Raw genomic sequence first — 27,620 nt, forward strand, 5'->3', positions numbered from 1 at the left:
ATTAGACATGTACTTTAAAATTTTAAATGTCCTGGTAGTGTAAAACTCCCAAATTCGTTTTTCACTACTGTGAGGCTTACACCTCCCATAAGATAATATAGGGGATTCCTTATTACATTTAAAACGCTGTAATTTTTAATTGAGGTAGATAGGTCACGTTTGGTACATATGGAATTGAAATGATAAAACCATCTTTAATGGTAAAGTCTGATTTTTCATTCCAATTTCGAAAATGCCACTTTCACTAAGTTGTCATTTTCCTGCACTTAGACCTTTGTGCTTGCAGCCTGTCTTGAGTCACATGACTGGGTTAGGCTTTGTCACTTCCTCACATCAGGTCACACAGTAGTGGCATTAACTGTGAATCAATGGGCCATCACTGACAGGAAGGGGGGGGGGGTAGAGCCTAGCACAGCCAACTTGCAACTTAATAGACTGTTGTGAGAAAGTGGGTTTCAGTTGCCGTAAACCCACCCCCCCCCCTTTTTTTTGTTGCCAGACTACTGATGCTCTTTAACTTGATGTGCTCTGGGGCCCTGCCAATCAGGCCCCAGGGCATGTGTTCTTTCCCCCAAAACAAAACCCAATTGACAGCTCTGGCCACAGGTAGGTCACTGGTAAATGGTACCCCATGTACCCAGGGCACTGTGACCAGAGAAGGCTCCTTAGTGATTCAGTAGCAATTGTGCCATCCTTCAAGGCCCTGTACCCTGGCGCGCACGCACACACACACACACACACTCTGCCTTTGCATGCTGAGTGTCTGGGTGCAGAACAAAACAGACGACAAGGCCCACATCCCTGTGTGCCATGCCCACAAACCACTGCCCTGGCATACATCAGTCACCCCTCTAGCTGGGTGCACTATGCCAGTGGTGAGGGTACAGGTGCACGTTCCCTGTACCCCTACAGTGCCCAGGTCCATTCCTGGGCCCTGCAAGTGCAGTGCGGCAATTAAGAGTATATGTTGCTGGGGCATTGTCATTATGAACTCCACAGCACCATAATGGCTGCACTGAAGACTGGGAAGTTTGGTATCAAACTTGGCACATTAAACTCACACTGATGCCAGTGTGGGATTTAATGTAAAATGCACGACAGAGGGCATCTTAGGGATGCCCCCTGAAACTCGACCATCTCCCAGTGACCTGACTGAGTGGCTGCGCAGGCTGCCACCACCAGACATGTTTCTGGACCCCTGGGTCGAGAGCTTGCTGCTCTCAGCAGCCTAAAACAATGCACATCAAGGTGCCAAGCATTCTCCCCCAGGATGGGCAGGGTTCACGAAGGAGAAGCTTCAAAGGCATGCCACCTTTGTGAACTTCTCCAGACCACTTGCTATACTCGGCAACTGGTCTCTGCTAGTTCTACCCCCCACTTTGGGTGGGAGACCCGGTGCGAGAAACAAAGTGAGGAAGAGAGGTGTGCCCACCTCTGCCAACTCCACCCCTAAGGTTGGGGAGGCGAGGTGAAGCACAACCTAGAGTCCCCGCCATCTTGAGGATGGTGGGGATCCAGCCAACCAGGGACAGGCTCCTGCCCCCTCCCACTGGAGTGGGGCAGAATAGGGGGTGTACTCACCCCAGGGAAGGGACCCATTGGCCCCTGCCCTTAACCTACCTGTAATGCCCCTAAATTTAGTATTTAGGGGCACCCTGAACCTTCCTTCCTCAGATCCAGCAACCACAAGGAAAGAAGAAGGACGAGAAGCCATGCAGAGCTAACAAGAGGATGACGCCCACTGACTTGGCCCCAGCCCGACAGGCCTGTCTACCCTCGAACCTGCTCCTGCTAAATCCCAATGAGTCCAGCGGCCAGCAACCTCAAAAACCCCAGAGGACCTGCCTGCATTCACTCTCCAAGCCGTTTCTCCCGTGAACACCGGACGTGTTTGAACTGCAGCTTCTGGTGCCAGCCAGAAACTGCGAATCCAGCACACTCTGCACCCGCCGAGCCTGGCCTGTATTTGAGTGAACAAACACCACGAGGATGTCCTCCCGGCGATCCGGACCAGAGACCCAGCGAACCCTGACTTGCCTCAAGCCTCCAGACGACGCCTACAGCCTCAATCCAGGAGACCACCCCCCTACCGCGACCAGAACGGGAGAGAAAATCCGACGTCTAAAGGCACCCCTGCACCCGATGACCCACGGCCTTGTGTGCCCAACCCAGTGGTGCCTGACCATCCCTCTACATCCCAACTTACCACTCGAAGTGGTGGTCACTCCTGGAAGATCTTCGTCCCCGAGCCTGCAGCTTTTCTTTGTCCCGGAGAGTCTTCATTGAATTCAACAGGGCACCCGACCTCAAAAGTGCACCCTGCACCCGGCTGCCCTAGCGCCACTGAGGGTGTCCCTTTGGTGCTAACTTGGTCCCCAATGTGCCCTGAGCTTAGCCCTATGAGCTTTGCTTCCACAACCCTGTGACCTGCTTGCCAGCCACCAACCGGAGTCCCCCTATCCCCATAGGATAACATTGGGCCTCAACACTCTGCACCCGGCCACCCGAGTGCCGCTGAAGGTGCAACAGTGTATCACTGACCCTGGGAGACCCCAGAACTCTAACTCAAAAGACCGATTACTTACCTTGAAGCAGATAACTCATTTTTCCTCATAGGTTAACATTGACACTTTTTCTCTCAAAAATGTTCTAAGTGTCGAGTTTTGACAACTGCAACTATTCCTTAAAAATCAACCGATTAACCAAAACACATTTTCTCAACTGTTTTCAGGAAATGTCCCAGTGCTGAATCCAGCACTGAGTAAGAAAAAGTAACGATAACATAACTTACCTTTGGTGATTCTCTGTGAAAAAGTTTCTAAGTGTCAACTTTTGAAATAGAATAATATTCCTTAAAAAAAATCATACCTTTAACCAAAACGCATTTACTCACCTGTTTTCAGGAAATGTCCCAGGGCTGAATCTAGGATCCAGTCCTGTCCTTAGAAAAGTAATCTGAAAAGTAATTAACTACATTTTACTTGAGCCCACTCAATTGAATGTACTATACCTGCAATGTGTTGCAAACTGCTTTCTTAAACCTGTAATCAAAACCAGTACCACTTATACTGCTTTTCTGAACTGTGTTCAAACAAGTCAATTACTACTGCAAAGTATATATATGCTTACCTGTACCAGGCTTGCTTGGTTCTAGAAATAAAACAGTATATTTTTTTTTATACAAAACAATTGGCCCTAGAGTTCAGTTCTTGCGGGTGTGAGACCATTTGCTGACTGTACATCAAATGCTTTACACTGTTCTCCGATACTGCCTTACTGCTCGACCAAGCTACCACTTTAGAGAGTAAGGTTCTATCTAACTAACCTCTGGAGACTCCTGGACTCTATACACACTGTACCTCACTTTGGTGCAGTATATATAGAGCCAGTTTCTTACAACTGTGTCCAGTCTCCTCATCATAAGCTGAACGGCCCTATATGGTCACCGAAACTAGCTTGGAGCCAGGGTAATGGAGGCAGGAAATGCCATGCACTTCAAATAACCTTTCCAGAAGCTTCTCCCACCTTCTAGAGGCAGAACACCAGGGCATAAACTACTGGACCTGCAGAGGGGTTCAGAGGACTGCCTGCTTCTGTGACCTGCTGTGCACTCTGCCAGTCTGCTGCTGCTTGGAGCCTGTTTCAACCCTCAGAGGCCAGCCCTGCATCTTCACCCAGGATTGCCAGAAGTGCCTCCAAGGGCTAGTTTGCTGACCTCCTGTTCAGAGCCACTGGGACATAACTGCCTCCCACCATCTTGCCCGCGCCTGGACCACACCTGAACTCCCAAGAGGTCTCCGTCCGCTCATGGACCCTTGGTTGTGGGTGTAAGAGGACCATTTTCCAAAACTGAGGACAAACAAAATGTAGTCAAAAAGGTCTTTGAGAAACGGGAGACCGGGACCAACCTGCTCGTCTATCCGCCCAACATGAATTGCCGGTGAGCTAGACTTTGCTGCTTCTCCTGCTACCTTCTCTACAGCAGCAAATCCATTTCAGTGGGTCCTTCGCCAAAGGGGTATCAACCTCGTGAAACAGACTGTCTTCAGCTACAGCCTCCTGCTTCATCCCGCTGGGGATTTTCAACTTCCATTATGACGGCTAAATCTGAAGGTAAAAATTCTCTTTGCGACTTCACTCTACGGCCATCTGATAAAGACGCTCCCTTTTTGGATACTCCTGCAGCCTTGCTGAACTTCTACCTTCTCAGACACTTTTCTTTCCAAAGTCCGATGGTAAGCGCTGACTGGGCACAACCCACTTCTTGTATTTGAAATGCACTCCATCGCAGTTGTCTTGACCTTTAGACTTTGATCAGGTCTCGCATGACTAGATGTCTGTGGTGAGCTCTTTGACGTTTTAGGCGTTAGATTGCACTTAAAACACTGCAAATTGATAACTTTGGTCCTACTGATAGGATTTGTGTCATTTTGGAGTCAAATACTTTAAAATGGTTTTTCTAAATTGCTTTGGGATTTTTCTTGTGTTGGGTTTTCACTTTATTACGGTTTGTGTGCTGTATAAATACTTAACACATTGCCTCCAAGTTGCACCGGACTGCTTTTTGTGCCAAGCTAGCCAGGATTAGGCACAGGTCAATTTAGGGACTTTATGTGGTTTACCCTGCAAGGGACTGTGGCTGCTGCTTGACCAGGACTCGCAACCTAGCTAATCAACAACCCAATTTTTCACAAAGGGTTGTCCAAGGCAAACAAAAATGAAATTCAAGGTTCTGTGTTGAGGAGGTTGGACAACAGCACTGCCTTTGGTGGTTTAAAAACAATACAGAATGTAGTAAGGACTCCCTTAATACGTACATACATTGTTAAGTTAGCATAACCACGTTAGAGGTTAGAAAGCCATCTTGCTGCTTTTGCACACGACACTGCGTTCACATGTTATTGCTTAAACAAACTGCTGACTCGAGTTTTGCCTCACACGAGAGCAATCTGTTGTTACCATCCCGAGCTCTGCGCAGCGACCTTGGTCTGCACACGATGTGACAAACAGTCTGAGTTGTTAGACAATGCATGTTTTCCACGAGCAGCTGCAAATACCTGAAAGTTGGTGCTTTTAATATCACAGACATCATGTTTATTATTCAGACCGAAGACGAGCCTTCCTGCGAGAAGACTCCTGATGCTCCTGTGATGTGATTTCACTAAGCTGATCTTTGAGGTATGGGGTCCCCTATTCAAGCCTAAGAGACCTTCTGTTAGTCTAATAATAATATTAGCTTCTTAGTAAAGGGAAGGTGGTAGTATCCACTGTCATTATAATATGATCACCCCTTTTATATTCTATGGAATTGTAACGATGTTGATGGTTTTGATTTTAATCATTTGTCTGCTTGTATTAGCCAAAGTACTGCATCTTAGGTCACGTGGTCTATAAAAATAAACTCTTTTTATTTTCACCGTGTCTCTGTTGATTCTTGTTGTGGACTGATGTGAGAATAATATACGAACAGGTATTTCCGATTCCCACCATTACTGAGAGTATACTGAGTCGCTTGTTCTGGGTTGTCTTTTCATTGGGACCGCCGAGCTAAATCTCGGATAACAAATGGGACACTTATGCTAGCCGGATACTGGGTTCTGGGTTCTGAGGTGAGTTTCTGGTACACCACAATTCACTGAGGTCCTGGGGTTCTACGCATAGTTCTGTGTATAAGCAGAATCCCTGCAACAAGAAGTTGGGGACCTCTCTGACGTATGGAGGTGGAACTTATATTTAGAAAATTAACCAAATTTAAAAATTACTGACACCATGTAATTAGAAAACTCAGGCCAATTATTGTGCTCAAGACTGATCGATTAATAGGTGTTGCTTTACAAGGTATGTTCGAATCATCTAGAATGAAGAATAAAATAAAGAATCAAGAATTAAGGAATACAACTCAGTCTAGAGGTTTTTTTTTAACATATAGATGCAAATAGTAATATGTATACTGAAACAAAATACATAGAAAAAGAATGAAACAAATGAATAGAAAGTATTGTTAAACATCTAAGATCATGTGTTTAGAATATATGTTTGCTATGCACAAAACAACAATGTTACCAAATATATAAAAATTGTAGAAACTGTTTTCAGACTACAACCTCGTAAGGATGAATGGTGATGACACTGAAGTTGTTACTATGCACACGCTTCTCTGATTTGCATCCTTCATCTAATAAAAAAATAAAAACAGATTGGACAGATGATTCCAATGGGAAGCATTCATTTATACAATACGTACTATGTGTGTTGGGGTCAACTGTGGATAAACGAAACCCAGACACAGCATTTGCCAGAGTGGTTCTCCTTAATGGAAGACCATTGTCTGTGAATTTCAGAAAACAGGAATAGCTGCAAAGAAAGAAATTATACATGATTATTGATGGAACTGTAGCCCTAAAATCAAGCACTTTGTGAAAATGTGTACTCGACAGTCAACTTATGTTTACTACGCTACAACCTCTTACATTCTTAAACTCAATCATATTGGCAGTACAAACATTAAAAACAATTAGAATGGTACGATATATAGTTTTCAACTGTCTAACTATAGTGTGAAGATAAATTCTATCCAATGGTGTTGGCCTGTTTATGGATGGTCTGTTTGGTTGCTTGTTTCAAAGAACATGGGTAGGTTTGTGCATGTTTGCCTATGTGAGCTGTGTAAGTATCTCCATGAATGAGTGCAGGAAGGGAATTGGGGTGTTGTTTGTATTTTGTCACGGAGGACTCTGTGCATAAGTGGTCATTCATGTGTCTGGATGGGGTGTTATGGCGTACATGCGACAGTTGTTTAAATGGTGTGTTAGGGTTTTCATGTGAAAAAGTGGGACTCTGTGTAATTTTTTTATGTTTAGAACATACATTATCATTGTAAAGAAAGTCTAGCCAAAGAGGTTACACACAAACAGTGTATCCCAAAGGGGATTCATAAATTAAAGTGCCTGATGGACCACACACATATTATCAACTTACAATTATACATCTATTTGCACTAAACTATGTACGGAACTTATGTATGTATCCTGTGCCCCTTCAACACATGGTACCGAGGTTCAACTCAGTGTATGAGTCGCACACCCAGACATGAGTAAAGTGGAATGATGTGCCGCAGAACTACTCAAACTCCAATATATCATATTATGAACATTTTGCAATCAACTGTATGGCACTTACATATGCCCTGGGCTTCCTCGCCCTTGTGCACAGCTGAACTTGTGTATGTGAAGTGGCACTTCAGACTTCACTGAAGTTAAATACACTTCATGACCACCCTCTGAGCTCCAAAGAGTATTCACATCCACAAACATTTCATTGCTGTAGGTAAACAGCACCCAAACCGCCCAGTCAGAGGTCTGCAAACAGAATGTCTAACAACCTTAAGCAAATGATCTCCCGTATCAATCTAGAAACCCAGTCCATAGAGGCAGCAAAGCAGACTTACCGGCCACGGCAAGCTCTTGGTAAGCCAATAAAAGGGCCACAGCTTACAGGGGGCAATCACGTACACTGCGATGTTCTGGCCAATCAAGATGAGATTAATTGCTCAATAGCTCCACACCACTGGGCATTCCCACACTGTATGGATGAGGTTTCCCTCTTCTGGGTGACATTTGGGCCAAATTACAGAGACACTGCTATAAATCATACAAAATACGGGAGTTGCCTTGTAAGTGCGACGTAGAAAATAAAATTGCAGCAGTTTGACCCTGGCATTAGGAGATACCTCCAGCAAACAGACCACCAACCTACTCCAATCGTCATCTCTTAACTCTCAATGTCCCTAGACCACAATCAATCAATCAATCAATCATAGAATTTATAGAGCGCGCTACTCACCCGTGAGGGTCATAGGCTTCTAATCCCACACAGTGACACCTTGCCTGTGTGTAGGCTTTCCCAATACAGCAAAGTAAGAGCCTTCCTTCTGATCCCTGGTGTCAGCTAAGGTGTAAGTTCCTGTGTATTTCAGATTCCCATGTTCTGCAGCGCCTCAAAGGAGACTCCAGGATGAGGAACATTTATGCCACAAACTGTGCAATAGATATACATTTGGACTTTATATCAAATGGGTGGAGACCGCATGATTCATACAGGTCACCCACAGTGGTGGTCCCAGCTTCAAGCCACATTGCTGCATTGCGGGCCCCTTCCAAGTGGAAAATACTAAAGTTAATTTAAAAAAAAAATAATAATGTTTTAACTCCACAGTAGCCGTCACGACTTCCGACTTCCTATGATATCCTTTATACCCATCATAGAGAGGCTGCGAGATCTAGATATTCCATATGCTTTGTTCCTGCCAAGCTCAGCGTACAGCAGAATGAAAAGTCTGTTTTTTTAAAAACCCCACACTGCAGCATAGGAATGGCTTCACACCCAGGTGCTCCAATGCAGTCCAGACCATAGGAAAGGTATCCCCATACTGTGGAGATTCAAATGGGTTCCCTCCAGTTGGAAGAAAGCAGAGGGCCCAGTGTAACAAGCTTGGGCAGAGGCCAGGCTCTTGCAACATCTGCTCTGATGGGGCACAGCAAGGGAGACCATGGAGGTGCAGTCCCTTGAGTCGAGGACTCTGGGTCTGGTGTGGACAGTATCCCTAGCTCCTGCATCCATCTGCCTGAGATCACACCTAAATCGGTGGATGACATTTGACAGTACAATATTCCAGTCTTGCCTGCTGTGAAAGAGTAAGCTGCACTCAGGAGATCTGCTGGAAAGACCCCTCCTCATATCTGCGACACCAACTCAATTGCCTTCTGCATGGCTTGTTTATGTGCGAGTGCTTGGGACAGGGGGGTGGGGGGTGGGGGGGAGGAAGGGGGACCCAAACTCTAGATCCCAGCACTAAGAGGGTTTACTCCCCCGCCCTAAACTCAAATGACAGTCCCATCAGATCTCACTAGAGAAGCGTTAATGCTATGGTTTATTATTGTTTGGATGGAGTGTTATTGAAGGACTTCCCGGGGAGGCGTAGTGGTGGTGGGGGTTGTTGGGGTGGGGGGAAACTGTAGAAGTTTCCATTCATCAAATAATTGGATGTTTGCTTCATTCCTACACATGTCCTACTGGAGGGAGGTATGGAGATGGCCGCATGTTGGATACAACTCACTCAGACTGACTCTAGCCCCGATGGCTAGCACTACTACCACTGTAGAGGTGCTCCCCAGGAAGTCCTCTTCCAAGAGACACAAGGTCCAGTCATATCTTAAATGATGGAGGGTCTAAATTGCCTTCCTCCAGGAGACTCACTTAACAAAAGAATATAACCTGGTGCTGGAGGGGGAAAATCTTTGCTCCTCTGTACTCATTACTCACTAGAGGGATGCTGGCTTGGATTCTTTCCAGGACCCTGTTCCTCTCACAGATAGAGATACACCCAGAAGTCAGTGCTTAATTGGAGATGGTGCTTTCCGGTGCTCAGCACCAGCTCTTCTCACAGGGCCTGGGCTACGATTCCTGACCCTGCAGGTGGTGGGCTCAATATTACTTGCATTTTGTTTTTGCACTCATCTGTCGGTGTAGGTAAAGAAGTAAAATACATGACTTAAAGAACAGACAGCAGAGCATGGTTACAGGATAGAGATTGCGGCACTGCGAGAGTTTAAAGTTGGGTACACCGGAGGTAGATGTGAGTTGTGGCCTCCATGGCAACATTTTCAGCATCAGCACTCTTTTTTTTTACAAATTAAGCACTGCCAGAAGGTAGATGTGATATTTGCAGTCAAGTTAAATGGCAAAGACATAGCCCTAGTGAACCTTGGTTTCCAGCACCAAAGTCGGCAATCTAGCTGACGGACCACATAATCTTGACTGGAAGATGACCAGACCTAGCATTCCGACCTCGAAACTCAACACTACAACATTTGCCGACCTAGTCTTCAGGTTTGCACTGAGGGACATGATCTGTAATTACTTAAGGGAGAACATGGGGCTGCTTCTTCTTGACTAACAGAATTGGAGGCATTTAAATTAGTAGCATGCGGTCACTGCATATCAACAGTGGTGGGGACTTGGGCGCAGCTTCATGCTGAGATTGCACACCAGGAGCACCTCTTAACATAGTTCGAGCTACTAAATGAGGGAACACTGGCATCTCAAGAATGACTGAGCAGAAAGGGAGAAATTCTTCATGTTTGAGGAATAACAGCACGCATACGAGTACAGAGCATACATAACAAGAGCGAATGCGGAACGTGACAAGACTGGTAGAACGATGACGTGGCTCACTAACTTACCCTGTTGGCAGAATCAGAGACGAAGGCCACTGGGCTCATAGGCAAGTTCCTGCACGGTGGCTTGTCTCTGCACACCTTTTCCTTAATTTCGTGCTGCTGATTCCACACTATGTACGGGTCCCTCTGGTCAGAACCGGCCTCTATGCAAGGAGGAAGAGGCACACCCTCACTAGCCCGGTTCCTCCCCTGTGTGTCAAACTGACCATTGCCAGGACGCTCCCCCCTTCCGCAGTGCCATGGGCACCAGAATCCTGATCAGACTGGCTGTGTGTGATGCTGTCTCTACCTGTGTCTTCAGCACTTCGGATCCCAAATTTCCCTGCTGCTCCTTGAAACCAAAATGGCAGCTACGAGGATTCATGCAGTCACTTCACTACTCCAGCCCACTTTTGCCATATCTTTGGGTGTCTAAAGTTAGCCAAGGGTATCAGCGATCAATAGGGGTAAACCCTTCTCTGGGGGGTGGGGGGGGGGGGGGAGGTAGCTGCAGTGCCTTGAAATCATTTAGTTTCACCTAGGAAGGAATGGAACTCAGATCTATACCTTCTCCATGCCCTTGTTGGCTATCTGCCTCTTACAAAGCCCACTTAAAACTAGCCATTAACAATTAAAAGGTCTGTGGTGCACAACAACTGCAGGTATCATTCGGTGTACCGGTCCACACAGACATCCAACTTGATGACATCAACTAACGTCTCCCTGTACAGAATATATATATGATGCAAACAGAGGAGGTGCAAACATACTTTGCACCTGTTATCCCCCGCCTTTCTGCACCTTGCAGAGAATTGGGTGCAAAAAGCTGCACCCAGGAATTAGTTTGGTTTTGGGACTTCCATACTCTCCTCCTAAGGGCCTGCTTATATAAGTTTGCAATTCTGCTATCATGTTAGAGACCAGTAATATGTCTTTCTTGTTCAACAGCCAATATACCCATAAATACACATTATAAAACAGATACCTTGGAATTTCGCGATGCTTTAAAACAAAGGTGAAAAATGTGCATCGAGAATGGGCAGTGCAGTAAATCTGGCAGCATGCCGCATCTGGAGTCAAGATTCTCTCAAGGTCACTTCCAGGAAAGTCCACATTCTCTAAGAGAGTAGGATCTAAAACAGAGAGAGACATTTATATTATGAAAGAACACAGGACCCTATATAAAAATAAATGTTTAGGACAAACAGGAAAACCAGACAATAGCACATTTTCATTTGTAGTTTAAAGAACCTCAGTCAACATATTAACTCACCCTCTGGAAGCACAGAAGACTTAAAAGCAGATAATATGGAACATACTGAAAGATGTAGGTACAAGTGGCATAACAAACACCCCTGCAATCCCCGTGGTGTGGGGGGGGGCCCAGTCTTCAGTACATGAAGGGGGGGCACCCTCAGCTCATATGTACACAGCTGTGTCTAACTCTGAAGCAGTGTGCAGCCTGCTCTGAGCTCCCCGCGGGGATCCAGGGCTGAAGAGAACCAAAGTACCAACTCTTCAGTCAGAGCCGCCAGGACCCCGACAAGGGTGGGGGGGCCTCAGAGAGATCATTCTTCACACGGCGCAGCTCCTATGAGAAGGGACGAGGCAGGAGAAGATTTGCAGCTCCAGGAGCAGGACTCTAATGGGACGCATTGGAAGGTACAACATCAGGGGCAGAGCCATCAGTGGTGCAGCCAGTGCAGTGACACCAGGGTTTAGGAGCAATGGGAGGGGGCATCTTGCCTGTGAGGACTGCATTTATTTTAACTTGTGAGCTTCTCAGATATGTGTTTTTCCTTGTATCTGCCCTGCACCAACCTCTGTTTCCACTCGCTGGAGAGAAAGAAACTGGAAGGACAGGTAGAGGGAAAAAAAACACACAGACCAGCCACAGCGTGACATCAGATGATCAGTGGTTTAATTTGTAGATTATTTCTGAGAGGCAGTATTGCAATCGTGCTCTGGCTGCTTGTCAGGGGTTGTGATTCTTTATAAGCGACTAGTGCAGCATCAGCCATCCAATGACAGAGCAGTTCATACTCAAGACACTTTAGAGGAGGTGCTGAGAAGGCAGGGTAAGCACTCTCATCACATGCAATGCTTTCAGTTCGTCACTCACCACCAGGTCCGGCTTTAGCTCTGGTGGTGCCTTGTGCTACAGTCTTTTTTGGCACCCCTCATCCAATGACCTCCTCCTAGAATTCCCTCACTACCATCTGGCAAAAGTGCCCCTCATCTCTCCATAGCCCCTATCACATTTAATTTGTTTTGAAGCACTGTTAAAAGGGTGGCTTTACTAACCCACTCACCTAGCCTAATAAAATACAGATCTGTTGTTTGCAGCAGGCATATTAACACTCTGTGCTACTTTATGGCGAGTCAAAACTGCCACTACACACAACCCTGATCAATTTCTCTAGCAGGAACATTAATTACAAGAGTTATTTTGACATTTTTATTGCTGCCCGAAAGCTGGATGCGCAAGAAACTCTGCATCAGGTGTTTTTAAAATTGCAAGAAGCTGCTAAGCACAGCGCCCCTCCTGAGTACAGTGCCCTCTCTAGGTCAGCGCCTAGTGTGGCTGCACCACTTGCACTGCACTAAAGCCGGTCCTGCTCACCACTCCCAAGCTAGATACATATTTTCCCCAAAAAGCTAGAAGAACTTATAAAAAGGAACCAGTAGTGGAAAGTTGAAATAAACACATTAAAGACAAAGTGATTTTCCAGGGTGAATGAATGTGAGGGCTTCTGTTCTTGAACCTTAGACACTTACTTGCCATTAAATTAATGTTTGTTACTGTACATACAGTCCCTTCCAGTGTGCAAAGTCTTTTCCATTTTTTGGGGATGCCAGAGCTCATTAACACAATGTATTAAACGTGCTTAGATTCACAGCAGTCCATTTGGGACAGAGAGGGTAAGATGGGCTGGGGGATTGCTATAGCTCATAAAAAGCACCTCAAAATAAATTGGATATCTACATTTAGAAATGACAACATGGAAATAGGTATTTTTAAAATTGTTACCTTCCCCAATGATAGTTGGAATGGAGCCCTACTATATCGTCCTCCGGGCTCGAAGTCTGAGTTTACAGACAAACGGATCGAACTAATTGCTATGCATGTGCTCGCCGCAAATAAGTTCCTCCTATTGGGAGATTTTAACTTCTATGGCGAAGACCTTACGAGTCCGGAGGTGAACTACCTCATGTCTGCCCTTGAATTGCTTGGCCTGATCCAAAGAGTGATTTGGGCCGACTCATAATGCTGGTCACACGCTAGTTCTAATTTTTGCCAACATAAACAACTTAGTTTGTAGCCCTCCAGAGCCGCTTATATGGTCAGACCATGCGATGGTTAACTTTGCGGTCGAGTGAGGCTGCCCTAAGTCTACCGCCCCTAGTCTGGCAAAGAAACAGTTAAAGCTCAGATCTTGGCGTAATCTCACAGTTGAAGGCTTTGAGGAGGCCTTTCACCTGGAGAAAGGAAAAATGGAGATGGGTAATGTGTTAACGTTAGAGGACTTCAATAGGGCGTTCTCTATTGCCTAGGATGCAGTCATTCCTAAAAAGAACATGACTTTGCGGTCAAACCGCCCGTCTGCCCCCTGGTACACCACTGAGCTTAGGTCCGAAAAAAGTCTAAATGTAAAAGATTAGAAAGAGTCTGGCGTGTCAGCAAAGAAATCCAAGATAGAAGGCTATATAAACTTTCTTTGACCTCCTATCATCTTAACTTAAAACGGGCAAGACGCCAATTTATTCGCAATCAAATTAAAGGCGCGGCAAATACTCCTAAGGCGCTCCTTGGTATAGTTAAAGAATTTGTCTCTCCTCGAGCCAGCAGTCAATCCCCTGTGGAAACACAGGACTTCTGTAACCAGTTAGCTAGTTACTTTCAAGACAAGATTGCCAGAATCTATGCAAACTTTCCATCTCAAAGTGAGCCACCCCATGGTGCTTTTGGTTGTAGGGAGCTGGAAAGAAGGACAGGCTGCACTTTAGAGTGTTTTGCCCCAATTACTCTCGAGGAAGTCTCCAATGCACTCGCTTCAGCCAAATCTGGCTCGCCAACTGATCTTTGCCCTCCCAAAACGATGGCTATGTTAGCAGCCAGTTGTGCGCCTGTTATTCTCCAACTATACAACCTATCAATTCAATCAGGGAATATTCCAAAAATATGGAAGGAGACTTTTGTGTGTCCCATCCTGAAGAAACCTACGGCTGACCCGCAGGAACTTGGCAATTACCGCCCGATCTCTCTTTTGCCTTTATTGGGGAAAGCACTGGAAGGCATGGTAAACAAACAACTAAGCCAATATCTAGAATCAAATGAAATATTGGACACTTCACAATCGGGTTTTCGACCGGGCTACAGCACCGAGACTGCAATTGTGGCAGTTATGGATTCGCTAAGGTTACAAATGGATGTAGGGGGCTCGGCAATACTGATTCTGCTGGATCTCTCCGCAGCCTTCGATACCATCTCCCACGAAGTGCTAGCAGAGAGATTGGAATCCTGTGGTATTCAGGGTAGAGCCTAAAACTGGCTACGTAATTTTATGACCGGTAGATCTCAGACAATCATGCTCGGGCCACACTTGTCAGATTCAATCTCTTTAGACAAAGGCGTACCCCAGGGATCGTGCCTAAGTCCGACCCTATTTAATATCTATATGTCTCAGTTAGCTGGGATAGTGGAAAAATTGGGCTTTGAAATAATCACTTATGCTGATGATACTCTGCTAATTTTCCCGGTTGGTTTGGACTTAGTTGTAGAGAAAGCTCGTTTTGCCAGAGGAATGCTCGAAATTTCAAATTGGATGTCTCGGAACTGTCTCCAGCTGAACCCTGGCAAGACCGAGCTAATGCTGATAGGTAAAGCAACTGTCAGCTGGTCAGATGACTGGTGGCCAGCCGAATTGGGAGTTGTCCCTACTCCGACTCTATGTGTAAAAAATCTGGGTCTAAAATTAGATCAGGCTCTATCTATGAGGGACCACATAGCTGCAATTACGAGCTCTTGCTATTATAGCCTGCGTTTGTTGCGTAAAATTCTTCCTTTTCTGCCCACTATTCGTGAAACCTTGGTCCAGGCAATGGTCATCAGTCGCCTGGACTATGGCAATGCCCTACTGGCCGGGGCAGGAGAGACCTTGTTGAGTAAACTCCAGGTCATTCAAAATACGGCAGCTAGGATGGTTATGAACCGCCCAGCAGGTTCCGCATCGGGCCCTTTGCTTCGAGAACTCCACTGGCTATCATTGAGGAAAAGATCGTTTTTTAAGATCTGCTGCCTTACGTATTCGGCACTCAGTGGTAGAGGCCCTAGATATCTTCAAAAAGAGACTTGTTAAGCATGCTCCTATTAGAAATCTGCGGTCTGGTGCGTGGGCTCTTTTACAAGTGCCACGCATCAGGCTATGCCGCTCTGGAGGAAAGTCCTTTTCATACTTGGCGCCCAGATACTGGAATGAGCTTCCAGACTTTCTTCGTAGAATTACAGTGTATACCACCTTTAGGAAACAATTGAAAGCTTTCCTTTTTTAAACAAACATCACCTGTTCCCTTTCCAGTCTTTTGGGATAACTTTAGCAAGCGCCGAGATGCCCCCGGGTGAGTCGTGCGCTATAGAAGTTCTTCTAACATAACATGACATAACACTTGTGCTGGAGAAAGGTTCCTTGACCTCAGCTCCATAGTAAACACTGCAGAGGACAAAGGCCAGTGCATATTTCAATGTAGGGGCAATAATGCTGCAATTTGTATTTTTCAGATGGCATTATGTTAAAACCTATATGCATTGTTATATTAGAATGCTGCCTATCCATGATTGGATGCAGTCCTTGGAGTTATTTAACATATTACTCCGGTATGGGATTCCAGCCCTATTTTATAGTTTCATTCTCAAGTGCAAAGCGAGATGTCCACACAAAGTCTGAACTCTCAGAGAGAAATATAAGAGAGTGGAAGATGAAATTAGAGCTGAGAGTGCGTCCGTCATAGCAAGAAAATGAGAGAATGGAAAGAGGATTGAGAAATGTAACAATATGAGGGGAAACAAATGTGAAAAGCCAGATGAAAAACAAGCATTTGCAATGGAATAGGTCTCACATTTGCGAGAGTTTGAGCTATTTTTATTGTAAATGACATTGCCTTTTATTTATGTTTTGGTTTTTGAAACATAAATAAAAGTCATTGTCATTTACAATGCCAATAGGTCAAACTCGCGTAAATGCGAGACATATTGCATTGCAAATGCTGGTTACCAAAAAGCCCTTTCCACAGCGCATACTGGCTCTTTTAACGTTACTCACAAAAGCAAACAAGTACAGGTAAAGCACCAGATGGCTTCGTGTTACCAAAAGCACAATGCTCCAGCACTGGAATTATAATCAACAAAGTGGCAGAACTTAAATCCCAATGGCAGGAGTCAGGAGGCCTCACAAGGAATACATTAACCTGTAATAATGTGCTAGAATCTGTTGGAGGAATATGGTTAAAGACCAGTGTGCACACTGATGAGAGGCATGTGAGTCCAGGATAGTGTCTCCTATGAATGAGCAGTGCGGACCCTGAGTAACAGTCTCTTAATCATGCAGTTTTGCCATCAGCACTAGTCTCATTGTCGTCATCGGCACTAGTCTCGTTGTCGTCATCAGCACTAGTCTCGTTGTTGTCATCGGCATTAGTCTCGTTGTTGTTATTAGTGTGGTCAGCAGCACTAGTCTCATTGTTCTTGTTAACACTAGTCCCAATGTTATCATCAGAGCTATTTTCATTGTTATCATCACCACTAGTCCCGTTTTTATCATCAGTGCTATTCTCATTGTTGGCATCGGCACTAGTCCCATTGGTATCATCAGCGCTATTCTCATTGTTGTCATGGGCACTAGTCCCATGGTTATCAGTGCTATTCTCATTGTTGTCATGGGCACTAGTCCCATTGTTATCAGTGCTATTCTCATGTTCTCTTTGTTGTCACAGGCACTAGTCCCATGGTTATCAGAGTTATTTTCATAGTTATCATCACCACTAGTCCCGTTTTTATCATCAGCGCTATTCTCATTGTTGTCATGGGCACTAGTCCCATGGTTATCAGTGCTATTCTCATTGTTGGCCTCGGCACTAGTCCCATTGGTATCATCAGTGCTATGCTCATTGTTGTCAGGAGCACTAGTCCCATTGGTATCATCAGCGCTATTCTCATTGTCATCATGGTCACTAGTCCCATTGGTATCATCAGCGCTATTCTCATTGTTGGCATCAGCGCTAGTCTCATTGTTGGCATGGGCACTAGTCCTATTGGTATCATCAGCGCTAATCTCATGGTTGTCATGGGCACTAGTCCCATTGGTATCATCAGCGCTTTTACTCATTGTTGGCATTGGCACTAGTCCCATTGGTATCATCAGTGCTATTCTCATTGTTATCAGGAGCACTAGTCCCATTGGTATCATCAGCGCTATTCTCATTGTTGTCATGGACACTAGTCCCATTGGTATCATCAGCGCTATTCTCATTGTTGTCATGGGCGCTAGTCCCATTGGCATCATCAGCGCTATTCTCATTGTTGTCCTGGGCACTAGTCCCATTGGTATCATCAGCGCTATTCTCATTGTTGTCATGGGCACTAGTCCCATTTGTATCAGCGCTATTCTCATTGTTGTCATGGGCACTAGTCCCATTGGTATCATCAGCGCTATTCTCATTGTGGTCATGGGCACTAGTCCCATTGGTATCATCAGTGCTATTCTTATTGTTGTCAGGAGCACTAGTCCCTGTAACAGTCACCCAAGTATAAGGTCCATGGCCAGCTGCATATCTGATGGTCACTGATTTACATTGGTAAAAGGCTTCTGCTCCGGTCTCCCCAGCCTGTAGCACAGCGCCTCACTGTGAGGACAGAGGATGAGGTGTTAAGAATCAGAGAACAGAAAGCGCGCCGGCAAGAAAGTAGATGAGGCACATTCAGGCTAATGAAGTGTCCAAGACCAAAGGAATAGGAGGCAAAGAAACACTGAAGGCAACGCATCTCCAAAAACATCAAACAATAGGAACCAGTGCGTCGCACACTTCCAGCTGCACTCACAGTTTTAATTGCATTTACATAGCACTTACTACCCGTGGCGAGGCGTCGAGTCATGCATTACATTCTAAATAGCCCAAACTCCCTCTCAGAAGTCACCCCACTTACATTTACTGTCACTACCTTCAAACTTGTACAGAGCTTTGCAGTCTTTTAATATCGTTCGCGCTACTGCACCACGCTTCCCTGTAAAATGGATCCCAAAAAAAAAAGAAGGAAGCAAGTGGTGGGTGCGCGCGCGCCACTGCGAGCCATGTGGTTTCAATTATCGTGCCCATGTCTGGGCACGATAATTGAAATCACATGACGGTCGGAGCGCGTAATAGACACCAATAGGCCATGGGCGGAGCAATGCATCCGCCTTTGGCCTATTGCGTGCTGACTTTCATTACAAGAAGCACGCAAAGTTCAACAGCGTGCCACAAAAGGAAAAGCACATGCACGAGCGTGTGCGATTCCTAGGTCGATTATCAAACCCCCTCCAAGAGGTCTCTCGCTGCGCAAGCAGTGCTACGCACTGCAACGCTAGGCGCAATACCTAAAAATGATTAGGTGACAGATGAAGCAGAGCATAAGGGGTGAAGAAAGAGGAAAAACAGAACGTAAAACAGAGGAGGAGCAAGATAATGAGAAGGAGCTAAATAAAATTATGAGTAAGTGAGGCAGAGGGAGAAAGAAAGACGAAGGGTGAGAGAACTAAGAAGAGAAGAAGACTTGAGATGGAGAGAGTGAGAGAAGATACAGTGAGATCAAAAGAGAAGACTTTTTTATGTTCCGTTCATGAATTTGAATCTCAAATAGGCTAAGTCATAGTGCCATAATTTTGAGGTATGTACATTTGTACAGTAAAGCCTTTGAGACTATAGAAATACAGAACAAACACACTTTATTATAAGAGGTGCCTTGAGGTGAAGACGGTTATCAGAGAATTACGCAGACCAAAGGAGAGTGAAATAAGTTTAGTGTTCGAGTGTAACAGCAAAATATAAGACCACAAATCTGAGAAACCTTAAAGCAACCTGAGATGTGAATATATAAACAGAGAGGAAAAAAGTCATCTTTAACCCCTTCCATGCTCATGACGGAACGGTTCTGTCATGAGCATCGGTTGAGCTGTGCTCATGACGGAACCGTTCTGTCATGGCCCCGCCCGCGCTCGAACCCTTCAGCACCGCGGGGGAATCCGCGCAGCGCTGAAGGGGTTAAAGAGCACAAATGTGTGCATGTGAGAAAGAAAAAGAGGATTAGAGCTTTGGGAAATTTATTAATTTGCACTTCAGTAAAAACTGTGGCATATGAAAGAATACAAGATCAAAAGGTGAAAGAAATCCCCAAAGAGAAAGTATAAAAGGAGCCTGACAAACCTAGAGAGCAACATAAAGAGTGAAAGAGACCCACAAGAGCAAACGAGGCACCCTTGAGAATGAGGGAGAAAGGCAGCTAAGCCACGAGAGAGCATATGAATTGAGTTTTGTAAGGTGTAGGATCTGCTTCTTATAGTTACCCCCACTTTTTTGCTGATGTTTCACTGTTTTTGACTTAGTCTGGCTGGGATCCTGCTATCCTAGCTGCTTTCTCTCTAAATTGATTGCATGTATTTTAGGTACACTTCAGATTGGATTCTGGGGTACCCTTATAAGTCCCTAGTATATGGTATACTATGCATAGGTACCCCAGAGGCCTCTCAGGGGCTGCAGCATGTATTATGACACCCCTGGGAGACCATTCAAAATGACAGCAGCCTGTGTAAGGTGGTGCATGCACCCCTTACTTAAATATATGTTCACTACATCTATCCATATCACTGCACATATAAACAGTCAGTGTGGTTCTCCTTTCATGTGGTCATTCAAGAGGTTATAATCTGGTAAACTAAGCTGCTTTACATTCTTTCGAGACTTAGCCTGAAGGCTGCCCTCCATAGCTACCACTAAGGATAGCTTTCAATAAAAGTTGTCTTTAACGTAATCATCAATAAGGGTCGTTTGGACTGGTGCAAGGTGCCCACTTTAGCTAGTGGACAGCAGATACCAGGCCAGCTTCTCACATAAGGTTCACTGAAAAACAATACGTTCTTGGTTGAACAAAATATGTTGTGCAGAGAAAATTAAAGAAGCCCGAGATGGTAGATTGTGTTGCATGGACCGGTGTCAGGAGATAAATAAATAGAGGATGAGCAAAGAGAGAAAGCTAATGTTAGACAACCTAGGAGAGAGTGAAAGAAATACCTTAAAATAGGACCCAGCTGGACCCAGAGGATCAGACTCCCTCCCTTCCACTCCAAACCCACAGATATCAACTGCAGAGTACCCCAGGGATCATTGCTTAGCCCCTTCAACATTTCCATGGCCCCCCTTGCCACTATCGTCAGTCAGCATGGGCTCAGCATAGTATCATACGCCAACGACACCCAGCTCATCCTCTCTCTCACGAAGAACCCCGAAGACTCTAGACTCCTTCCAGGAAGGAATGAAGGACGTCGCAGGTGGATGAAAAATAGCTGCTTCAAGCTCAACTCGGAGAAGACTGAGGTCCTAGTCCTTGGACCCTCCAACTCCGTCTGGGACAACACCTGGTGGCCCTCCGCCCTTGGGAGTCCTCCCACCCCAACAGACCATGCACGGAACCTCGGCATCAACCTTGACTCCTCCATCACCATGACCCACCAGATCAACTCCGTCGCCTCCACCTGTTACAATTGCCTCTGCATCCTCCGCAAGACCTTCAAATGGAGCCCCCCCCCCCAAATGCAGAAAAAACGTCACCGATGCACACGTAACCAGCAGACTGTACTATGGCAACACCCTCGATGCCGGAATCAACAGAACCCTCCTACACAACCTCCAAACCATCCAGAACACCGCAGACAGACTAGTCCTCGGGACCCCACGGCACAAACGCATGACCCAACACCTACGAGACCTCCACAGCCTCCCATCGAGAAGAGTGTAATCTTCAAACTGCTCACCCATGCCTACAAATCCCTCCACAACATCGGACCCAAATACCTCAACGAGAGAGTCGCCTTCCACGTATCCAAAAGGAACCTCCGCTCCGCCGACCTCGCCCTGGCAGAGACCCGCCCGCATCCGCAGGAACAGAGCAGGCGGAAGAGCCTTCTCCTATGTCGCAGCCAAGGCCTGGAACGAGCTCCCAGTGAACATCAGATGCTCACCCACTCTGGACACCTTCAGGAAGAACCTCGAGACCTGGCTCTTCGACTGAACCGGAGCTGCACCCAACCCCCCCCCCCCCCCCCAACCCCCCAGTGCCTTGAGACCCTCACGGGTGAGTAGCACACTTTAAAAAAACTGATTGATTGATAGAGAGATGGGGAGAAGATGGATGAAGTAAGGCCTCAGGGAGCAATAGTATGGGACCCAGGAAGGCAGAAAGGGTGAAGGAAACAAACCCAGAGAGGTGATAAATGTTGAAAGAGAAAGAAAGATCCATAAATGTAGGGTAAAAAGATCCCAAATAGGAAAATGGGTGGAAGAGACCGGGAATCCACAAAGAGTGAAAAAGTAAAGGAGAGCCAGTGAAAGACAAAGGGAGAAGGCTTCTGAAAAGTATTAAGACTTTGCAAAAGAGAAATAATGCAGAAGGAGAAATCCACTGAAACAATGGGTAAAGGAGACACAGGAAGAAAATTAGATAAAGGAAACACCAGAAGGAGAGAACTGTATTCCCTTACATGAGTTGTTGGTCAGTGTTCAGTGCATGTGTGATGTGCTGGATTGTGAGCACAGTGTTTGAAGCTCTCTAGTTAAATGTAAATAGCTCACACTGGTCCGATAAGCCACTGCCGTATCCCCTAACAGTGCTACCTTCTCGGACTGCTCATCGGGATCAAGGTTCTTTCATTAAGGCTCATGGACTGTACTACTGCATATTCCAGAATTAAAATCCATCTCCGTCAGGAATTAAACTTCCCAAACTGATAACTCTTAATACAGTGAAGATTTTACATTAAAGGCTCACATTTACCATCACACTAATCTACGTGAATGTACTGTTCCCCAATCTTGGTGCAATTAGAATATCGGTTTATAAAATATCCAAGTATTTGGTGGCATATTCTATTCTGCTTGATAATGAGGTCTTGGCTTTTTCCTTAAAAAAAACATGTTAATTTGCTTAATTCTCCTTGTAAATAGTGCTTATTGAAGTACACCACTTTGTTAATATAATATTCCATCAACACAAGTAAAATTCAATGATAAAATTTAAATATTTTGCTGACCCATTGATCTTTTATGGTTCAGATTTTTATTAATTTACCCATAGAACAAATACTCTTACCTAAATGCAAAGGCCAATGAAGTAGAACAGAAGGAGATAGAAGGCGAGGAAGGGATGATACAAGGGGGACTGGGAAAGGTGGAAGGGGAGGGATAAAATATCAGGGGTTGTCACCCAGGGAGCATAGCCTCTCACCAGAATTAGCTCTTTCGCAACGTATTCAGTGTCAGCAGGCTGAGTCTTTTGGTGTGTCGTACCCACTGCGGTCAGTCTTTGTCTTGCTGGTCAGGCCAGCCCCCCCTCGTCCTTTAAGCTGGTGTACTCCTAGGTAAAGAGGACTGGCAATGGGAATGCAAAAAAAGAGTTCCAGCACGGCATGGACTGAAAAGTCCATGCCATGCAGGTAACTGGTGTGCATGCACACGGGGGGGCACATGTTGCACCCCCCCTGTGTGCATCCAGAGGGCGCAGAGGCATCAGGGGGCGCTAGAGGGCCCCCTTTGTTTTGTCTGCCAGGGTTTACATGGAAGAAGAACAACCATGTAAACCTGTCAGAGAGAAAAGTCCTAATATGCTTGGAGGGACCAGTAGTCCCGCAAAGCATATGGATAACTCACAGCCAGTGAATGGTGGTTCTCTGGCTGCTGCAGCGGAGTTGTGGCAGTCCCACTGTCTCTCGTAAAAGAGAGGTGGTGAGACCGCCAGAGGGCACCCACCCGCCCCAAGTTTGGCGGTCCGTGGACCGCCAGACGCATATTCAGCCTCTTGATGCAGTCCCTCGAAATCTGTTTTCAGACAGCCTCAAAACCCTACTTTGTACACCTGCCTAATGGGTGTTTAGACTGGCAGCTTCTCTTCAGAGCTCTCCACTAGCGCAAGGAAACCTCGGAGATAGCAGTGCCTTCTATAAATTCATCCATTGAATTAAGAGCTAAATGATCAGTTCACCACTGTTCAGTATTTCACCTTGTATATTTCATCCTTTTAGGAATTTAAACATCCCCCTAAATGCTTTATATTTTTCTTCTCTGATGTTGACTACTTAATTCTTGGATGCAGAAGTATTCTTCCTGTATTCTTTTGTTACTCTTTCCTAGGACATTGTAAAATATGGGGTTAAAGCTGAAGGAGTCGCACCCACAGATCATGCAAAGTTGAGAAAATGGTGGGAACAGGACTGCAGAACAACTGCAATCTATTTTGAGGGCAATAAACACAAAACCTGTGTCTTTTAGTGACTGCAAAAGGGTTTCAGTGCAATGAACTGGATAATGTCATCCATACAAGACAGTCTTGGTAGTGCATATCTTTCTTCACTAACGTTCATAGATCTCACGGACCCTTCTCTGCCTCTTTGGAACCCTTCGACATATGTTAACAGGTGGCCGACTGCTCATTGTCATGAGGATGATACTCAGTCTAGGAAGGTAGATCCTACTGCCCATCACAACAAAAGATACCAGAAACATGAGATTAAGTGATTTGCTATCTACAGGATAGTGAGACATTTTACATAATGGAATCCCTAATTACTCAGTTCTTATGGTAAACATTCTGTGGTAATATAGCATGGTCCCCAATGCCTCAATTAATATATACTGGGAAGGTGGGGGGGGGGGGGCACGGGGGAGACAAGGAGCTGGATGTAGGTCCAGTGGCTCGTGCTCCAGAATCGTAGCTCAGTTACTAAACAGTCACTGTTCATGAGATAGGAATTAGAAGAAAGGGTCAGTCGCTTTTGAAAGGTGGAGAAGAGTTAGAGAGACTTACTTTATGTCCTTACACATGTCATGCTTCATCATCGGGTGATGCTCCATGTTGGGCCGGCGCTGCAATGCCCCGCAGGTCCCCCGAAGAGCCACTATTGGAGATCTTTTATAGAGCTAGCCATAAGGTGTGCGGGTCTGTGTGCAGTGTTAAGAGAAGCGTAAAACTTTAAAGTGACTAGAGGGTATCTTTGGTAGACTCATTTAATCAGGGTGATCCCTCTGTCATAGTTAAAAGGTTATGTGTTCTGAGAGCAGTTATGACCCTCATTAGTTAGACAAGTGCAGTGTTTTATTAAACAAGGGGGTAAGGTCAACATGTTTCTTGCTATTGAATGGTCTCAGGAGGAGATCCTACATGTTTCAGGACCATAGGGAAGTGATAAGTAAGAGGGATTGTGCAATGGCGTTATTGAAAAAAAAAGGTCCACTGCAATTGACACAAAAAGTAGTCCTTATGTAAAAGAAAAAAAAGGAAGGAAAGAAAAACCGATAATTCAAAATTCAATGAAGTAGTGCCATTGCAGTGCACACTAGAGGTCCCCAATTGGCGGATCACAGTTTCAGAATAGGAGAGTGAGCCACAAGTAAAGGTGGTCACATGTGGATTGGTTGAGTGAATAGTTAAAACGTATTAATGAGTTTCACTGAGCAAAATAAAATTAAAACGAGAGCTACGAATCTAGTCACGAGCAATACTCATGGCATACAAGTTGACAGACTGTCCCATTAGATATCAGGATGGGTGGCAGGGAGGAGGCAGGGTATGGTAGAGGATGATCACTTCGTGACCATCAAGACCATCATGGTAGTAGTGATCAATCAGCCAGTTCCCTTTGCTGGCAAGCCTTTTAATACACAATGTGATAGTAGGGGAAGCAGGGATAGGAAGTGGAGGGAAAATGGCTAAAGGCAGCTTACCTATTCAAAATGGGGCAGGATGCTCCATAAGTCATAGCGAGAGGGAGCTTGCCGTCACCATCTACATAACAGAAGGGTATTATTGCAGCATTTACCAGTGGACTCATAGCGTATGTATGCGCGAGGAGGAAGTGTGCTGACAGTTTTGTCGGAGAACACAGAATCTTGTACCTACCCGACCTCTCGCCAGCTTGGGAATTGTTTGGCGTGACGCCCGATGAAGCATGACATCCTTTAGGGTGTGTGAGGGCATCAAGTAAGTCTATCCGACTCTTCTCCACCTTTCAAAAATGACTGACCCGTTCTTCTAATTCCCACCTCAGGAACAGTGACTCAATTAATATATGTACAGTGTTAAACCTGGCATCCTTATGGTTTCCCTGACTTTTTGCCTTCAGACCTCCTGTTCTTGCTGACTTTTGGAACTATACCACTGCTAACCAGTACTAAAGCGAATGTGCTTTCTGCTTCAAACATGGGGTCATTGGCTTATCCAAAATTTGCATATTTCGTGTACTTAAAAGTTCCTGGTAAACTGTAATAAGTGTGCCCAGGGCCAGTAACTCAAATGCTACTAGTGGGCCTGCAGCCCCGATTTTGCCACCCACTTAAGTAGCCCCTTAAACAGGTCTCTGGCCTGCCTTTACAGAGCCTGTATGTGCAGCTTTAAACTGCCATGTCGACCTGGCAAGTTAAGCTTTGTGCCAGGCACAAACTTTTTAATACATGCAGGTCACTCATAAGGAAGGCCCTGGACAGACCAAGGGCAGGGTGCAGTGTATTTAAAAAGTAGGACATGTACTTTTAGGTTTTACATGTCCTGTTAGTAGAAAAAAAATCATGCCTTTGTTTACTACTGCAAGGCATATTTATCCCAAAGGATAACATTCGGACTAACTTATTACATTTTAGAGGCAGAATTTTCAATTGGTGAAATAAAAAACTCCCAAGTTTGGTGCCGCTGAAATCACAACTTATTGAAAGTAAGATTTTTCAATTGTAATTCAGAAAAATGCCACTTTTAGAAAGTTGGCATTTTATTACTTTAACCATTTGGTGCCTTCTGTCCGTCTGACTAGACATCTGGGGTGGGTGACAGCTTGGCATTGTGCATTCCCTCTAGCCAGCCACACACAAAGGGAGCTTAGGTGAGACTGTGGGCCATCCTGGGCAGAATGGGAGGTAGGAGCGGACACTTTCACCTGACTAGGCTGTCTTCTGTCCCAACACAAAGGGCTGCATACCCCTCTGTGGTGACACTAGAGCCAGGGCAGGCACTCTGTGCTCTTCAAAGGCATCTTTTTGACGTCTCTCCCACTACTTCAAAAGGCACAACTAAGTAGAAGTACTTGACCTCTGACACCACCAATTCATGACCTGTAAATACTTTGCCAGGAAGGACTGCTGTGCTGCTCAAAGGACGGCCACTCTGCTGGACCCTTGCTCTGATGTACAGACCTGCTGCATGCTGCCCTCCTTGTCTGGGAGTGAGAAAGACTGGACCTGTATCTCTCCAACCCAGAACCATAGTAACTCCGCCATGAAACCGCTTGGTGTACGTGTGCTTAAGAAATCCCTTTATCATAACTCCAAGGGCTTGCCTCCTGTTTTGCAGACCCGGGGGCATGAAAGACTTCCGACTCACCTGATACAGCACTTGGACTCTGCCATCTGAGAGTCTTGCCCTGTCAAGTGGTGTCAATCTAGTCCTGGACCCTTGGACGTGGGTGTAAAGTGCTGCAACAAAAAACCACGCATAGACGGTGTTGCGCTGCTTGGAACCGGCACATCTCCATTGATGCAGCGACACTGCAACCGAGGACATTGCATTGCCGACTGCTCGGGGCATCACTTCCTGTTCTGATGCATCTTTGACTTTGCTCGGCACAGCACCAATACATCGCCTCTTTGCTTCTTGCATGTTGGCTTCAACAACGGAACAAAATTCCTTCGTAGTGGGCCAAAGCTGGTCCCTGTATCCGACCCATGATCCATCATGGTCGGCTTGAATGTTTGGAAATGATCAGGTGTGGTACGACCAGACAGCTTCGGCCTTCACGTTATGCTTTTAAGCACTACTTTTCAGTTTATTCTTTAAAAATTCATAACTCACTGTCTTACTGTTTTGAAGCTTTGCACAAATACTTTATAAATTGACTCATAAGGCAAGCATGACTGTTCTATTCCAAGCTACCAGAGGGTGAGCACAGGCTAATTTATGGTGTGTATCTGACTTATGGCTCCTGCTTGGACAGGGTGCATACCTCGGCCAAACAGAAACCCAATTTCTAACATACAGAATATCCAAGTATAACTAACTTTCATAGTGCCATGCTCAGAATACCAAATACAGAGTGGGACTTGCAATTGTTTGATAATGGT

General features: G+C 45.5%; 1 protein-coding gene across 2 annotated transcripts in view; it reads right to left on the reverse strand.

The window, feature by feature from the left end:
• Positions 1-27,620, reverse strand: part of LOC146856185 (coagulation factor XI-like) — a 117,634-nt gene that overhangs the window by 27,978 nt on the left and 62,036 nt on the right. For both annotated transcript variants that reach the window (XM_085654238.1, XM_085654237.1), the window contains exons 3-4: positions 11,203-11,350; positions 6,245-6,354 (exon numbers count right to left, since the gene is read on the reverse strand). In XM_085654238.1, the coding sequence (XP_085510364.1) occupies positions 6,245-6,354; positions 11,203-11,350 (258 nt within the window). The remainder of the gene's footprint in view (positions 1-6,244; positions 6,355-11,202; positions 11,351-27,620) is intronic.

The sequence above is a fragment of the Triturus cristatus genome, chromosome 4_1, assembly GCF_964204655.1.
Source record: "Triturus cristatus chromosome 4_1, aTriCri1.1, whole genome shotgun sequence".
Taxonomy (NCBI): domain Eukaryota; kingdom Metazoa; phylum Chordata; class Amphibia; order Caudata; family Salamandridae; genus Triturus; species Triturus cristatus.